At 39.9% G+C, this 18,634-nt stretch overlaps 1 protein-coding gene across 35 annotated transcripts in view; it reads left to right on the forward strand.

The window, feature by feature from the left end:
- The window catches only part of AOPEP (aminopeptidase O (putative)), a 449,451-nt gene that overhangs the window by 40,868 nt on the left and 389,949 nt on the right, over positions 1–18,634 (forward strand). For all 35 annotated transcript variants that reach the window (XR_013532554.1, XR_013532563.1, XR_013532561.1 and 32 more), the window contains one exon: positions 11,826–11,992. Coding sequence is in view for 20 of the 35 variants with exons in the window: in XM_078365849.1 (XP_078221975.1) it covers positions 11,826–11,992 (167 nt within the window). In the remaining 15 variants the exon portion in view is untranslated. The remainder of the gene's footprint in view (positions 1–11,825; positions 11,993–18,634) is intronic.

Consider the following 18,634-nt stretch of genomic DNA (forward strand, 5'->3'; position numbering starts at 1 on the left):
GGAAGATCACTTGAGCCCAGGAGATCAGGCTGCAGTGAGTCATGTTTGTGCCACTGCACTCCAGCCTGGGTGACAGAGCATGACTGTGTCTCAAATGTAATGTAGTATCCTGAAACAGAAAAAAAAAAATTTAGGAAAAACTAAAGAAAGCTGCATGAAGTGTGTACTAATATATCAATATTGGTTCACTACTTTTGGCAAGTATACTGACATAGGATGACAATAATAGGGAAAACTGAGTATGGAGTATATCGAACTCTGTGTATTATCTTTGTGATTTTTAGTTTTTGTTTTACTATTTTATGAGACGGGGTCTTGCCCAGGGTGGAGAGCAGTGGCATGAACTTAGTTCACCAAGTTCTTTCTACCCTGAAACAGGAGAATTGCCTGAACCCAGGAGGCAGAGGTTGTCGTGAGCCGAGATTGCGCCATTGCACTCCAGCCTGGGTAACAAGAGTGGAACTCTGTCTCAAAAAAAAAAAAAGAAAGGAAAATCTCTTTTGTAAGAGCTGTTTTCTCACTTTACCATGTGGCAGGGTTCTCTGTAGAAGAAAATATATTTGTAGCCTTGACCTCTTGGGCTCAAACTATTCTCTCACCTCAGTTTCCCGGGTAGCTGGGACTACAGGTATACACCACCACACCCAGCTAATTTTTGTATATTTTGTAGAGATTGGGTTTCACCAGCCCAGGCTGGTCTTGAACTCCTGGGCCCAAGCATTCTTCCCACCTCAGCCATCCAAAGTACTGAGATTACAGACATGAGCCACTGTGCCCAGCCTTATCTTTTTAATTTTTAAAATCCAAAACTGTTTTAATATAAAAAGTTTATGGTGGTTCATGCCTGTAATTCCAGCACTTTGGAAGACGGAGGCAGGAGAATAGCTTGAACTGAGGAGTTCAAGACCATCCTGGACAACATGGCAAAACCCTTTCTCTATAAAAAAATAATAATTAGACGGGTGTGGTGGTACATGCTTGTAGTCACAGCTACTTGGGAGGCTGAGGTGCGAATATTACTTGCCCAGGGAAGTTGAGGCTGCAGTGAATCACGTTTGTGCCACTGCATTCCCACCTGGGCAACAGAGTGAGACACTGTATCAAAACAATTATTAAAAAGATAATTTCAAATTTGGAAAGAGATCACTATCTACCCTGAAATCTCTTTTGTAAGAGCTGTTTTTTCACTTTACCATGTGACAGGGTTCTCTGGAAAAGAAAATATATTTGAAGCTGTAAAACAGTATTTCTTCTGAATAATTATCAATAATTTCATCCTTATTGTTGTTCTAATATGAAATATCTGGAAATAGAAAACTCAATTTTCCTACCTTAGTTTAGCCATTTGTGGGTTGTGCCATTTCCTGAACCTAAATGCTTCTTGCCTGCAACATTCAGATACTGGATTGCAGGTGACATTTAAAAATGACTGACGGAAGGAACACATAACAATCTGATACAACGTGCTTCTTGGAAAAAGATGTTTACTTTCCTGTGGTGTGCAGGTCTGTGTGCACTTTAAAAATATTTTGATAGAACAAAGACAGGGTCAAGAGTTGTGTGAAGGTGTTCTTGCCAAGCTTCAAGGAAGGAATGGGAATTAATATGTTTTTAATTATAGCTCTTCAGTATACCTAAGAAATAAACTTTAAAAATGGAAACCTTTATTCAAAGTTTATGTGTTTTCTTCATTTTCTTTGTATTTTTAACATTTTTTCCATTCTCCTGAAGAAAATGTTATTAAAACCAAAGAATCCTCTTTGGTAACCCATTCTCTTTTTCATTAGAATAATTATAATAGTTGTAGAAGCCACCAAGTGGTTTAAGAGGTCTGAGCTTAAGCTGATGACATCACTGAATTGAGTTGAATGGAGGAAAATTCAGTTACATATAGGAAATTTATTAGAAAAACTACAGCCATTTGAATTTTTGTTAAAGATAAGAAAACTAACTGGGAAAATATATTATAAGATAAAATAATATTAAAATTTAAACTTTTGTAAAGCACTGTGATTTTTTGTTTGTTTGTTTTAGACAAGACTGGGATGAAGTTAGCAAAATACTAAGGAGAACTACTTTTTTTCTGTTATATTTCTTGCTCAGCTATTGGGCCAGGGAAGATGTAGACTTTGGGAGTATTTTTAGTTTGGAGTATCAAAACCAGATGTTAAAACATATTCTTCCTTTCTCTACTCCCACTGAATTAGTTTCATTATTGTATATCTCACTCTAAAGGAAAGTTTTACAATTAAAAAAAGAATGAGCAGAAGATGTTTTAGGAGAGATTTCAGGTCTAAGAGGAACATTTCCACAATTAGTACCTTTTTTTTCTTACTTTCTTCAAGAAACCAATGCAAAATTTATGAGAACGGAAGTGGAATACACGTTAATTCTATGATATCATTGTATGACTGCAGAGTAGGAATCATGAGTGCAAATGCTTGGAAGGGTTGTGTTTTCGGTTCTTTCTCCCTTTGCTGCCCAGGCTGTGTGTACCTCTATTTTCCAGAATCCCAGTTGAGTCACCATGGAAGAAAATACAAGGACGGACTGTCTCAGTCTCAACAAGTAACCAACATAATGAACTGAACAAGAAATAAGTAACAAAGCATCGACAGAAAATAGCAAATCACCGTGCCCTGTAGGACCAAGAGCATAGTGTGTTCAAAAGAACCTTGATGGTAAAAGTCAGGAGACCGAGTACTAGTGAAAGCTGTGTGGTAACTAGCTGTGTGACTTCAGATAAGTCACCTTACATCTCTTCATTTCCTCTCCTGTAAAACAAGAAGATTCCATGAGAGCAACTCCAGATTTTTTTCTACGTACACAATCCTATGCCCACAAGGACTTCCAGATGAGAAATACTGTCTTTGCCTTTACAAGCAGCTTGCCTGTTTTGCACCCAAAACATCTCTGGTAAAGAAGTGATGAATTTCTGACTCAAAGCCATTTGGAGCCTTGTCCGTTTTGACTTTACATAAAATCTGTCTTTCTGAGTCAAAGCAACATTCTCCATGGACCTGCCATGTATTCAATATGATTGATGAATTCTGGTTTTGGTAATTGGTGCTAGGAAGTAGAAAAGCAGAATAATAATAAGGAAGAGGTGCATATGTGTATAGGAGAGAAAGAGAGTGAGTCATAGCTAAACACTTCTTTTAGTAGTTCTGGCTCTTTGTAGCACAAGAAAGCAAAAGGGTTGCTTACCTATAACAGAGACTGTAATCTAGATCTAATGAGAACATGGAGTTATCAAAAAGATTAGTGCAGAAAGGAGAATAGATGGAAAGGAATTGGAGGTGGCCTGAAGACCTTGTAACCCTCAGAAACTTACAAAATATTCTGATGCCCTAAACTGTCACATCTGTGGCCCACCCTCTGGAGATCAGGTCAGGGCCTCATCAAGCCACATATGGGGCCATCATGGGCTTATTACCTCTGACCTACTTCTGGCAGCCTTCTCCCCAGTCACCTAACAGTGATAACCGGGGGTCAGAAAAAGGGTGACTTGATGGACTGTAGTGGAACTTAAAGCATTTTAAATGAAAAAACAACCTTCTTTTTCTCCTGTCTGAGAAAAGACAAATGTGTATATTGGTCAACTGAAAAAAAACAGAAAATCTATGGTTTTAAGCAATCCCTTAGAAGTTTGCATGGATGGCTCCTCTTTTTTTTTTTTTTTTTTTTTTGGGGGGGTGGGGAGGAAGGCAGGAAGGGAGGGAAGAAGGACAGTAGGGAGGAAGCGGGGAGGGAGGGAGGGAAGGGAAGGAAGGAAATCAAGCAATGAGAGAGACATTGCCGACCTGGATCTAGAGGTTTACAAGTTGATTTCTTTTTTTTTGAGAGAAGGAAAGAAAAAAAAATAATAAGTAAAGGAGAGGAAGAAAGGAAGAGAAAGAGGGAGAGTAAATGGAAATATTGCTTTATTTTGAAAAAAATTGGGTATTAATAATGGCCAATCAATGTTTCATTTAAACTTATGGGTAGGTGTGATGTGGTATTGACAAGAATGTATATTTTGTGTATTTGAAGTGGAGAGCTCTATAAATATTTATTAAGTTTACTTGTTCCGGATCTGAGTTCGAGTCCTTGATATCCTTATTAATTTTCTGTCTCATTGAATCTAAGTCTCGTATCTGGGTGTTAGGATCGTTAGCTCTTGTTGTTGCATTGATCCTTTTACCACTGTATCTTTGTTGCTTTAAAATCTATTTTATCCGATACGAGAATTGCAACTCCTGCTTTTTATTTATTTATTATTTATTTTTGCTCTCCATTTGGTTGGTAAATCTTTCTCCATCCCTTTGTTTTGAGTCTTTGTGTATCCTTGCATGTGAAACAGGTCTGGATGTGACATGCTGTTGGGTTTTGGCTGTGTCTTTTGATTGGGGGATTTAGTCAATTTAAATTTAGGGTTACTGCCATTTGATGTTGACCGGCTGTTTTATCCATTCGTTGGTGTAAATTCTTCTTTATGTTGGTGCTCTTTACTTTTTGGTATATATATATATATTTTTTTTTTTATTAATTTTTTATTGGATTTTAGGTTTTGGGGTACATGAGCAGAGCATGCAAGACAGTTGCGTAGGTACACACATGGCAGTGTGCTTTGCTTTCCTTCTCCCCTTCACCCACTTTTGGCTTTTCTCCCCAGGCTATCCCTCCCCACCTCCCCCTCCCACTGGCCCTCCCCTTTTCCCCCCAATAGACCCCAGTGTTTAGTACTCCCCTTTCTGTGTCCATGTGTTCTCATTTTTCATTACCCGCCTGAGTGAGAATATGCGGTGTTTCATTTTCTGTTCTTGTGTCAGTTTGCTGAGAATGATGTTCTCCAGATTCATCCATGTCCCTACAAACGACACAAACTCATCATTTCTGATTGCTGCATAATATTCCATGGTGTGTATGTGCCACATTTTCCCAATCCAGTCTATCATCAATGGGCATTTGGGTTGATTCCAGGTCTTTGCTATTGTAAACAGTGCTGCAATGAACATTCGTGTGCATGTGTCCTTATAGTAGAACGATTTATAGTCCTTTGGGTATATACCCAGTAATGGGATTGCTGGGTCAAATGGAATTTCTATTTCTAAGGCCTTGAGGGATCGCCACATTGTCTTCCACAATGCTTGGACTACTTTACACTCCCACCAACAGTGTAAAAGTGTTCCTTTTTCTCCACATCCTCTCCAGCATCTGTTGTCTCCAGATTTTTTAATGATCACCATTCTAACTGGCGTGAGATGGTATCTCAATGTGGTTTTGATTTGCATCTCTCTGATGACCAGTGACGATGAGCATTTTTTCATATGATTGTTGGCCTCATATACGTCTTCTTTCGTAAAGTGTCGGTTCATATCCTTTGCCCACTTTTGAATGGGCTTGTTTGTTTTTTTCCTGTAAATCTGTTTGAGTTCTTTGTAAATTCTGGATATCAGCCCTTTGTCAGATGGGTAAACTGCAAAACTTTTTTCCCATTCTGTTGGTTGCCGATTCACTCTAGTGACTGTTTCTTTTGCCGTGCAGAAGCTGTGGAGTTTCATTAGGTCCCATTTGTCTATTTTGGCTTTTGTTGCCAATGCTTTTGTTGTCTTGTTCATGAAGTCCTTGCCTACTCCTATGTCCTGGATAGTTTTGCCTAGATTTCCTTCTAGGGTTTTTATCGTGCCAGGTCTTATGTTTAAGTCTTTAATCCATCTGGAGTTAATTTTAGTGTAAGGTGTCAGGAAGGGTTCCAGTTTCTGCTTTCTGCACATGGCTAGCCAGTTTTCCCAACACCATTACTTTTTGGTATATTTTTAGTAAGGCTAATACTGGTTGTTTCTTTCTGTGTGTAATGCTTCTTTCAGAAGCTCTTGTAAAGCAGGCCTGGTGGTAATAAAATCTCTGAGTTCTTGCTTGTTCATAAAAGATTTTATTTTTCCTTCAGTTGTGAAGCTTAGTTTGGCTGGATATGAAATTCTGGGCTGAAGGTTCTGTTCTTTGAGGATGTTGAATATTGGCCCCCGCTCTCTTCTGGCTTGTAGAGTTTCTGTGGAGAGATCTGCTGTAAGTCTGATAGGCTTGCCTTTGTGGGTAACCTGACCTCTCTCTCTGGCTGCCCTTAGTATTTTCTCCTTCGTTTCACCTCTGGTGAATCTAACGATTATGTGCCTTGGGGTTGCTCTTCTGGAGGAATATCTTTGTGGTGTTCTCTGTATTACCTGGGGTTGAATGTTGACCTGCTTTGCTAGTTTAGGAAAATTTTCCTGAATAATATCCTGAAGGGTAATTTCCAGCTTGGATTCATTCTCTCCGTCGCATTCAGGTACACCTATCAGACATAAATTTGGTCTTTTCACATAGTCCCACATTTCTTGGAGACTTTGCTCATTCCTTTTTATCCTTTTTTCTCTAATCTTTTCTTCACGTTTTATTTCATTAAGTTGGACTTTGACCTCTGATATCCCTTCTTCTGCTTGAACAATTCGAGTGTTTAAACCTGTGCAAACTTCTCGGAGTTCCTGTATTGTATTCTTCAGTTCCATTATTTCACTCATACTCCTCTCTAAGTTGTCTATTCTCAATAGGATTTCATCAAACTTTTTTTCAAAGTCTCTAGTTTCTTTATGTTGGGCTACAACATGTTCTTTTAACTCACCGAAGTTTGTTATTATCCATTCCTTGAAGAGTGATTCTGTCATCAGGATGCGCTCGTTCTCCATCAAGCCTTGTTCCATTGTCGATGTGGAACTATGATCATCTTTAGAGGGAGAGGCGTTCTGACTTTGAGTATTCTCAGCTTTTTTACCCTGGTTTCTTCCCGTCATTGTAAATTTATCCTCCTGTCGTCTTTGAAATTACCAACTTTCAGATTAGGTCTCTTGAGTGGACGTCCAGGTTGTTAGTTCCCAGGGCCAGAGCAGCGGCGTTAAAACTGATGGTGCTTTTCTGCCCAGGATTCTCCTGTCTGGCTTCCTTCTTGTGTCCGTAGTAGGCGACTCTGCCTTCCTGGGGCTCCAAACCTCGGTCAGAAGGGGAACCGGTCCCGTTTACTCTGTGCTGAGTGCTGCCGCGCCGAGGTGCCGTCACAGCTGCTGCGCCGGGCTCTGGTGTCCTGCTGGGGACCTGTGTGGGTCCTCCGAACCTGTTTACTCTGCTCCGAGAGCTGCTGCGCCGGCCACGAGAGTCGCGCTGGCCACCCGTGTGTTTCCACCACTGGGGGATCTTCTGCTCCGTGAGCGACCAGAATTTGTCTGAAAGTGTGGTGTCCTCTAGTTCTCCGCGTCTTCCCTGAGAGCTGCAATCCTGGGATGTTAGCGATCGGCCATCTTGGATCATTCTCTCGGATGGCTCCTTTTTAAGACTAGCATGTGAGTCTTCGCTGACCTCTTACCTTGAAAGGCAGAGTTAGTGTGTCTTATCCTCATTTGACCACTCTGTAAATGCAGAAACATGTAGCCAGAAGCTGAAGTAATGGTTATTCTGACAAGTTTTTCCTCAATTTAGAAGTTCTTTAATGGCAGCAAGCCTTGGACCTGTGTCTCACCCTGTCTTACCCTATTCTCCTCTGTCTGATTTTCATTGTTCTCTCATTCCACAATGCCTGTGCAATCTGCACTCCCCAAGGAATATCTTATACAGTTGAGTATCCCAAGGCATGTGAGATGAACCCTGGTAAGAGTTTTCCTTGCTGTGCTGAAAGGAATTACTCGATCTGAAAATGATGAAGTTATAAGCATTGGAGAATTTCATGCTGGTGCCTGCATATCTATCCCATGAGCATTTTAGCAACATGGCCGAAGTGCAAGGCTATTCGTGTCAAATAAACACAGCTACATTTATTTCTGTGTTTACACATTCAAATAACTGCAGAGCCTGTTTATAAACACACAGATTATCCTGCCCTCTGTGGAGGGGAGGCACGGATGGGTAAGCAGGGAAACGGCCCTCCGTATAGTTCTCATTTGAATGTGTGCATAATGGGGGCCATCTTTAATCTGGAATCACTACGTAATGGGTATGATTTCATGACTGGGAAGGCCCCATGTTCACCCATCCTCCACTTGCTGGTAGATGACCAAAATTCCACCAGTAGAGCTTTATTCAGAGGATAAAACCTTCACACTGTTAAAATATAGTGACCTAACTGTAAATTGATTTCAGGTTTGCATTGTGATGTCAAACATCGTGAATAGTATATCAGCTTGTAAGAGAGCAAAAGGCCATTGATTATAAAGACTCGTAGGTCCCTAGTGCTTGGTTTGGGCATGTTGGGAAGGGAGGAATGAGCCTGCAGCTGAGGAAGAGAAAAAGGCCAAGAAAAGAGTAGTCTGGGAGCACAAAGAGAAGTTACATTTTCAGGGTGTGCCTATCCTAAGACTTCCCCCGCTTATGTGATTGTTTTCCTGCTTATGAAAGCTTTCCAATAAGAAAGTGATTCTCATATCAGACATGGGTATATTTATGGGGTATGTCTTTTAGATTGCTAACTTGATCTACATGTTCAGAGTTACAGCTCTGGATACCAAGTGGAAGCCAGAAGAAAAGGTTAGACTTTAGCAGAAAAGATACCCCAGCCATGGAAAGAGGAGGGTGGAGATAGAGAATTGTGAGGACATTGGGGAGGGTGGAGGCGAGAGCTTGCTGGGGGCCTGGTGAGGTAACTAACCCCCTTGACGGGAGGGATCAGGTGCCCAGATGCACAATGGCAGAAGAAGATTTCAAGAGCATTACAGAAGGGATAAGGAGAAAATTCTAGAACAAAATGTATAGAACTACATAGCTAAAGAGGACATATACCGAACCGGGGAGGAAAGGATGGTGATAACATGGTAGATTTTAATCCAGTCAGTGGAAGGACTGCCCCCTCATCAACTGACTCATATATGCCTGCAATATATATACTTCCTACTTCATCACATCATCATTTTCAAATTTCCCGAGGTAGGTCTGATTTCAGCATTTAAACCCATTCATGGACACCACACTGTTTGGGATTAGGAAAACATACAGTGTCCATGAAAGTGTCTTCTGTCATGTGCTTATGTGAAGCCCTTTATAAGCAAATTAAACAGATGCATATACCCTCCACCTTTCTCCTTGGACTCACCCTCATCATCCTTTCTTGTTCAATATCTTTACCATCCATCTTACCACTTTAGCCAGAAACCTTAGAAAATTCTGTGTTAACTTGGCTGCATAACAAATCACCCCCACATTTAGCAGCTTAAAAGAACAAACGCTTATTATCTCTCTCAGTTTCTGAGACTCAGGAATCCAGGAGCAGCTTAGCCAGTGTCTCTTGCTCAGGATATCTTGCAAGGTTACAGTCCACCTGTTGGCTGGGGCTGCAAGTGTCTCAGGGCATGCCAGGAGCTGGAAAATCCTCTTTCAGAGTCACTTGCATGGCTGTTGCAGGCCTTGGTTCTTCACTGACTGTTGGCCAAAGGTGTCCGTTTCTTACCATGTGGGTGTCTCCCTAGTCTGCCTGAGTGACTTCCTGACACTCATAACCTAGAGTGAATGATGGGGGACAGAGCGAGAAAAGACAGTCTAAGATGAAAACCACAGATGTTAAAATTGTCTCAGAAGTGACATGCCATCACCTCTGCTGTATCCCGTTGGTCCTACTGATCAGAAAATAGCTCAAACCTTTGCATTATCACAGCATGCATACTTATAGGATGAGAGTACTGCAACTGCCTGTTGGCTCTACACAGGTCTCTTTGGGCACACAGACCTGGTACAGTATGGAAGGGGAATACACAAGGATGTAAATATTGGGAAGAAGGGGTTATCCCTCTTCTTCAGCAAATCACTTACTAAGTCCTGATTTTTCCTCTCCCGTGTTTCTCAGATTTGACCTCTTCTCAAATCCGATTGTTGCTTTGGGGAAGAGGTGTGGAAGCTGATGGAGGCAGCCCTGGGGGCTACATACCTAAGGGCACAAGTGGAATGTATAATAATATGTCAGCCTGGCCTCCAGCACAACCTTATAGGGAGGAGAGCAACATCTTGGCAAGCCAGTCGTTTGGGGAGGATTTGTTCCCTGTGCAGGCAAGGGAAGACCCACAACACAGAATTATATTAGGCAAATGAGGTGCTTGTTGAACAGGACAGACAATAGAAGTCACTTCTTGCTTCCCGCTTCACCAGCCCAATACCCATTTGACCTGTGACTCAGAAGTTGAGGAACTTCCCCACAGTCATTTGATAAGTTGGCAGCCCAGCTGGTACAAAGGTGTTTAGACTTTCTAGTCTTCCCCACCCCACGTCAAACCTTCGCGTTATCATGGCATGTATACTTGTAGCATAAGCATACAGCAGCTGCCTGTTTGCTCTGAGATCCATTTTGTGCTCTTATTGTGACCTTCTCTAAATGACAACGAACTTCATTACCTAGACTCTCTTGTCTTCTGGCTTCCTGCTCGGTTTGGCCAGTGGGGGCCACTGGTGGAAGATTTGAAAGCAGGAGTTGGCTGGAAGTAAGGTATTTCTCTTCCTCCTGTTTCCTTTGGCAACTTCAGTGAGGCCGAGTCTTCTCTGGTCCCAGCTCCCACTGGACAGTCCCCACTGTGACTCTGGCTTCTGCCAGACTCATGCCATATAACCCAGTAACACCCAGTAACAACCAGCTCCCTCCAGTCTGAGGAGTCACAGCTGATTACTGCTGTGGGTAATCCCTGGGTTGTCTTACTGTCCTCTAATTGGTTTCTCAGCTCTTCTATCATTTGTATAACTCATTTTGAAGACTGAATTACCTGTTTGTTAAGACCTAGACTGGTTTCTCTTTTGCACACAAGACCCTGACTGATGGAGTCGAACCATCTTTCTGATTTTTCTTGCACGTTGTGTGAACACCATAAATGCTCAATTGTAATGATGTTAATGAAAAAGGAAAACCAGTTTATCCAAAAGAAGTAGTGCTTTCCTCTATTCATTTATAAGTCAAGCTGACTAAAACTATGTATTTGTCATAACTGAAAAACAGAAAGTGGAAACATTTTCCTATGCTTTTTTCTGAGGAGTCAGTCTTGTACCTTCCACTCTGTGGTGTCAGAAGAGTGGATCTCTTTGATCTTGAGGATCTTTTCCATCTTTATCAACCATGAATTTATCATGGGAGGGATTTTTCTTGGTTTGGATGGGATTGTACTTTCTGATCCCATTAGGACTCATGGCAGAATGAGTCCTGATGCCATGTCACTGGTTTTGCACGCTTACTTTGGTAACAACTCTGCACCCTTGGCTTTCCCATCACAAGCCTCGTTGTTGTGACCCACAGTCCTGTTTATATGCCAGCCCCTGTTCTTGGCTTCTACACAAGGATTCCCACAAGGGTTCCATTTGAGATGGTGGTTTCCAAGATTGGGGGTATCTGCCTACCAGCCCTGGATCTGAGACCACCAGCTTGTTTTTCCAAGCATTAATATCTCCACGATCTCCAAACATATTTTCTTTTCCAGAATACTTTCCAAAAGGTTTGTAAGAATGTCTCTCAAACTTTTCTTTTGAAGGCATCAGGGCCTGAGGGGAGGGGGCAAGGGTAATATAAATTATAACTTGGCAGACTAGTATGTAAAACTTTATCCAAAAAAATATTTTCCCCTTAAAAAAACCAACTCTTTTTACATATTTAAGAAATTTGTTTGAGAGAAATAATCACTTAGCTATTCACAAAGCCAGCCCTTGGCAGCTTTAGTTCAAAATACTCTGAAACCAGTCAACTGCAAAGTTTCAAATGTTTTCTTTGAAACCTCAACTTAACCTTTACTACCTTGGTGGTGAGAAAAGTGACAACTCATTTTAAAGATTCTCCCCCTTTCTTTGTCTCTCTTCTGCAGGCCATGTGTTTATACTGTGGGATCACCCATAAACAACAGGGCCCTTTTTCCATGCCAGGAGCCACCCGTTGCCATGTCAACATGGCAGGCTACAGTTCGAGCAGCTGCATCTTTTGTTGTTTTAATGAGTGGGGAGAATTCTGCCAAGCCAACACAGCTTTGGGAAGGTACTGTACATGTGTTCTTTGCTTATTTATGTATTGCACACATGCTGGACCCAGGAACCCAATAAGCACTGTTTTTCTAAACTTTAAAGAACTCCTTTATTAGCTGGGTTGGAAATGAGCATACTATAAAACATCCTGCCAGAGGAAACAAGCAGGGGATGGGGAGGGACACTTAGGAGCCTGGGCATGGGATTTGGGTCTCTTCATACGAGAGTTGTCAGTTTATAGATTATTTCAGCAGTTGCTTTCACCTTGTGGTTTGTAGGCCATAAGTAGGTGGTCTTGATTGAAGACTTTCTGAGCTGGCAAATGTATCATGGAAATACCATTACAGTTGAATTGTTTGTGGTTTGTTATGGTGTTTGTACATGGTTATTCATTATATTAAGAGGTAGTGCTCTTGTTGGCTGGCCCACTGGAGTTGTCCTAGTGAAGTATCTGTTCTACACACTATTTGCCTGTGTGAAGTTCTGAACCAAAGGTATATAAGAAAGATGGAAGGCGGCTGGGCACAGTGGCTCATGCCTGTAATCCCAGCACTTTGGGAGGCCGAGGTGGACAGATTACGAGGTCAGAAGATTGAGACCAACCTGGCCAACACTATGAAACCCTGACTCTAGTAAAAAATACAAAAAAATTAGCCAGGCATGGCGGCAAACAGTGGTAGTCCTAGCTAATCAGGAGGCTGAGGCAGGAGAATTGCTTGAAGTCAGGAGGCAGAGGTTGCAGTGAGCCCAGATCGCGCCATTACACTCAAGCCTGGGTGACAGAGTGAGACTCTGTCTCAAAAAAAGAAAAGAAAGAAAGATGGAAGGCAGTGCTAATGTATCATCAGGGTTTTGTCTACAAATTACTTATTGCAACAATTAACTTTTTCAGTGGAGATCCTGTACATGTTGATGCCAGGAAATAATTTATTTGTTTATTTGAGAAACAGGGTCTCACTCTGTTGCCCAGGCTGGAGTGCAGTGGCTTGATCACAGCTCACAGCAGCCCTGACCTGCCAGGCTCAATGGATCCTCCCACCTCAGCCTCCTAAGTAGCTGGAACTACAAGGGCATGCTACCACATCCAACTAATTTTTGCAGTTTTTGGTAGAGATGAGAGTTTGTCATGTTGCCCGGGCTGATCTTGAATGGCTAGGTTCAGACTATCTGCCCACCTCAGCCTCCCAAAGGTGTGAGTCACTGTGCCTGGCCAGGAAACATTTTTATAGTTATATTATTTCTTTATTTAAAATACGGCATCTACTCGCACTTATTTACTATAGAAACTTTAAAATATACAGAAAGGTAAAAATAAATTTAAATAACTATAAAGAAAATTATTGCTAAGATTTTATTATATTTTCTTTCAGTATTTAAAATCTATATGTTTTGTAGTTATAATCCCAAAATTGTGATAGTGTATGATGGTGGTTATTCTGCTTTTTTCACTTATAGTGTATCTTAAACATTTTTCAGGTCATTAAATTTTAAAAAATACTATTTTCACATTGGCACAATGTTTTTTATATGAATATATCAGAATTTAACATTTCTGTGTTAAATATTTTGATTATTTCAGTTTTTTCCGCTGTTATAAATAAAGTTGCATTAAATTCCAGGGGAGACAGAATTACTCAGTCAAAAGTCAGAACATGTTTAAGGCTCTCAGTGTATATCCCGTAGTGTTTTCCAGAAAGGCTGTGCCAATTTATGTGTTCATCTATAATTATGAGGGTCCCTATCTGATAGGCAGGAAGTCTCTCTTTAATTTGGATTACTTTGATTATTACTAAGTATGTTTCTTAACCATTTTCATTTTCTGTTTATTTCCTTTGCCCATTTTTATACTGAAGATTTAGGTTTTTGCCAAGTTTGTCTTATTTTTTAATTTTATTGGCTCTTTAAAAAAAATAAAGATACTAATTTCTTATATTTGTGAAAAGTATTGTCCCCAGCTTTTGGCATATCTTTTAATTTTATATGATGTGTCTATTTTTATGAAATTAAATTTATTAGATATCTCTGATTGATTTTGTTCTAATATTTTCAGAGTTTAATTTCATGACTCTTTAATCAGTCTGTAATTTATTCTCATCAGGTTGTGAAATGAGGACTAAACATTGTCCTTTTTTTTCCAAATAGAAAATCAGTTGCTTCAGGATTGTTTATTGAATTTTTAAATTTTGTGATGTCTTTATCATAAGCTAGATTTACATACGTGCTGAAGTCACCAATGAGCCTTTACTTGATTCTTAAAAACAAAACATTTAAAAATTCTATTTTAAAAAATAAGTAACATTTACATTGTTCATTTATAGAATGACAAAGGACAAAACATTTGTAATAAAGTCTTTCTTACCTCTATTTCGCAGACACACAGTATCACTTCCCCAGGCAACCAAAGTTACCAATTTCTCTTGAATAATAGGTTTTTTCTCTGTTGTACAAATTGTTGCATGCTAGACACATTTTTTCTATTATACTTTACTTTTAGGATAAATTTATTTTATAGATATTTTGTATCAGAACATAAAGAGCTTCCTCATTTTTTTACTTTTATTTATTTTATGTATTTTTTGGAGACAGAGTAAGACTCTGTCTCTCAGGAGTACAGTGGCGTGATCATGGCTCACTGCAACCTCCCCGTCCTGGGTTCAAGCAATTCTTCTGCCTCAGCCTCCTGAGCAGCTGGGACTACAGGTGCACGCCACCACACCAGCTAATTTTTTGTATTTTCGTAGAGATGGAGTTTCATTGTGTTGCCCAGTCTGATCTTGAACTGCTGAGCTCAGGGAATCTGTTTGCCTCAGCCTCCTCAGCCTCCCAAAGTGCTAGGATTACAGGTGTGAGACACTGCACCTGGCCTTTTCTCATTATTTTTATGGCTATAAGTATCCCATAAATGAGTCTTTTACAATTTAGTTAACCAATATCTCTGGTCTGCACTTCATATTAAATAAGGAATTGGATGGGTATTTACTTCGTTATCCTTCTGCACCAATATTCTCCAGTTTTACTTAATAAAACTTGGGATTTGGGACTCACATTTTCTCTATAATTTTTTTGTATTTGTTTTTCTAGGAATTACTATTATTGTATTATATTTTCATTCTGTTTCAAATGATTTTATAGTAAATATTTAGATTTTCTTCATTCTTGAGCTCTTAAGTTGCCTGGGAAATAGCTTCAAATTTTTTTTAGAGAGGTGGATGAATGGATTGGCTTTTTGTTATATTCATTTATGAACAATTCTTGGCTAGGTATAATATTCTTTTGTAATTTTTTATTTGTAGCAACTCTATTAACTGAAGTATGACATTCTTGAGTCACTTTCCCCCCTCTTTAACAACTCTACTTGTTTCCATTATCATCTCTTATCTAGTATCTCTGAGGAGAAATTTGATACCAAATTTTTTTTTGTTCTTTGAAAGTCATCTGATTTTTCTGTTTATATGGTCATATAATTTTTTTAAAATTTGTGTCCTACAAAACTTTCTAAAATGACTCTAGATTTGGGTGCCTTTGTTTTTAATCAGCTAATATGTATAGCTTACATACTATACTGAGGTCTCCAGAGAGACAGAATCAATAGGAGATAGAGAGAGAGAGAGAGAGAGCGAGAGAGAGAGAGAGAGAGAGAGAGAGGAGATAAGGGATTTATTAGGGGAATTGACTCGTGATTATGAAGGATGAGAAGATACACAACAGGCTAGAGACCTCAGAATGCTGGTAGCTCAGTCTAATTTCAAAAGTCTTAGAACTAGGTAAGCCCATGATGTAATCCTCAGTCTAAGGCCAAAGGCCTGAGAACCCAGGGTGCTACTAGTCTAAATTCTGGAGTCCTCAAGGCAAGAGAGTATGTACAAGAGGAGGAGAGTATACCAGCTCTAGGTGAAAGAGAGCGCAAATCCTTTTATCTCATTTTTTGTTCTATCTGGGCCCCTGTCTGATTAGGTGACCCACCCACATTGAAGACAGATCTTCCTCACTCGGTCCACCAACTCTCAGGCCAGTCTCTGAAATACCCCCTCACAGACACACCCAGAAGCCAGTTCCCTAGGTATTCCTTAATCCAGTCAAGTTGACACCTAAAATTAACCACCACATATATATATAATAAATATGTACTTTTTATTTTAGAGAGTATCATTCTGTCACCCATGCTGAAATGCAGTGGTGTGATCTCTGCCTCCCTGGTTCAAGCAATTCTTGTGCCTCAGTGTCCTTAGTAGCTGGTATTACAGGGGCACACCACCACACCTGGCTGATTTTTTTGTATTTTTGTAGAGACAGGGTTTCGCCATGTTGGCCAGTTCGGTCTTGAACTCCTGTCCTCAAGTGATTTACCCACCTTGGCCTCCCAAAGTGCTCAATTACAGGCATGAGCCACCAGGCCTGGCCATAAATGTGTGTATCTAAAATGTGTTGTTCCATGATATTTCACAGATAAACACACTTACATAATTAATCATCACTCCATGAACATTTCCATTACCCCAGAAGTTCCCGTGTGCCCTGGCACTCATTTCTTCTAACCCCATTTCAGCCAACCACTGATATGATTTCCTTCTTCTCAAAATTCATATAAATAGAGTCACTCAGTGTCCCTCTATTTTTATTCAGCATAATGTTTGTGAGATTCATCCATGTTACTGCAGGTATCACTAGTTTATTTTTTTTAATTTATCAATAGTGGTCCCTTGTGTGAATAAACCCACAATTTGTTTATCCATGCACTCATTGGTGGACAATTTAGACTGTTTTTGGCCATTATGGAAAATAGGCTGTGAACATATGTATTAATCTTTTTGTGGATGTAGGTTTTCATTTCTCTTGGGTAAATACTTAAGAGTAAAATTGCTAGATCATGTAAGTATATGCTTAAGTTTGTGAGTATCTGCCAAGCTATTTCCAAAGTGGTTTCATCATTTTATATTCTTACCAGCAACGTGTGAGAGTTCTAGCTGCTGCTCATCCTTGGAAACACTTGGTATTTTCAGTCCTTTTAATTTTAGTCCTCTAACTGGGTGTAAAATACTATCTCATTATGGTTTTAATTTGCATTTCACTGAAGACAATGTTGAGCACCTTTTCATATACTTATTGCACATTCTTTTTTTTTGAGGCGAAGTTTCGTTGTTGTTACCCAGACTGGAGTGCAATGGCACGATCTCGGCTCACCGCAACCTCCGCCTTCTGCGCCCGGCCTTATTGCACATTCTTGTATCTTCTTTTGAAAAGCATCTGTTCATGTCATTTGCTCATTTTTCTTTTAATGTGGAGTTTTTATTATTATTAGGTTATAAGAATATAGACTGGGCTGGGCACAGTGGCTCACACCTGTAATCCAAGCACTTTGGGAGGCCGAGACGGGTGGATCACTGGAGGTCAGGAGTTCGAGACCAGCCTGGCCAACATGGTGAAACCCCGTCTCTACTAAAAATACAAAAATTAGCTGGGCATGGTGGTGCGCGCCTGTAGTCCCAGCTACTCGGGAGGCTGAGGTAGGAGAATTACTTGAGATCAGGAGGCAGAGGTTGCAGTGAGCTGAGATCACACCACTATAGATAGAGCAAGATACTATCTCAAAAAAAAAAACAAAAACTTTATATAATTTTAGGTTCAAGCCTTCAAAAAAAAAAACAAAAACTTTATATAATTTTAGGTTCAAGCCTTTTGCCAGGTATATGTATTACAAATATATTCTTCTAGTATGTGTAGCTTGCCTTTTCTTTTTTATTTACACTTTATACCACTGATTTTCCGTAGTTACATTTTTGTTCTTTTCTAATTTCAGTAGTAGAGATTTACGTTATGTTATTTTAACATTAGTTTTCTTTTAATCATTCATGTTAAAAAAAATTCTTTCTTTCTTTGTTTTTAATCTCAGTCCGTTATTCTTATGTTTTAGCCTGTTATCTCCTCATGGCTTTTTATTGTTGTTTCATAGAAGTTATATCTTCTTGTATCATAATGACGATGTCAGTTTTCGAATCTTGTTTGAGTTGCAGTCGTAAACTGATTTCTGATGCTGTTCTTCCTCTGAGTCCTTAGAATGATGTCTTGTTTTACCTTTATTCTGCATATGTATTTCTTCCTATGGTTCTCGTGGCTTTCCTCTCTGGTGTGTACCAACAGACGGGATAAAATGTTTGGATTTCCTTTTGCCCCATTCAATTCCCACATGTGTGTGGACCAAAACCCCCTCTGAGTTCAATAAATGAAAGGTTGCAGGTACATGCAACTCCTTTTTCTGGGCTCTAGTGTCTTGTTGGCAATTGTTCAGTCAAGTTCTGCTAGACTCACATAGGCTTTCTCTGCCCTCTCTGTTTGGTTCCCTGACATGCTGAATTGATTGAGTATATGAAACACTACAATTTCAGATAGGCAGTGATACGTGGCCTACTCCCATTTCTGCCTGTAACGGTGTGCTTATGATAACTACACCTCCCAAGATGCCATGTGGCTCTCCCCACCTTCACCTCACTAAGCCTACCTATTTTCTCATTCATGGTTTGGCCCTGCAGTTAAAGCCTTGTGTTTGACAGTGTTTTCCAAACTTGAGCATTATTCTTCTTTTTAGAGGGAAAGAAAGATCTCATGATTTATCACAGTTACTTAAATTATTTATAGTAGAATGACATTTCAAAAACTA

Source organism: Callithrix jacchus, chromosome 1, assembly GCF_049354715.1.
Source record: "Callithrix jacchus isolate 240 chromosome 1, calJac240_pri, whole genome shotgun sequence".
In the NCBI taxonomy this organism is placed as follows: Eukaryota; Metazoa; Chordata; class Mammalia; order Primates; family Cebidae; genus Callithrix; species Callithrix jacchus.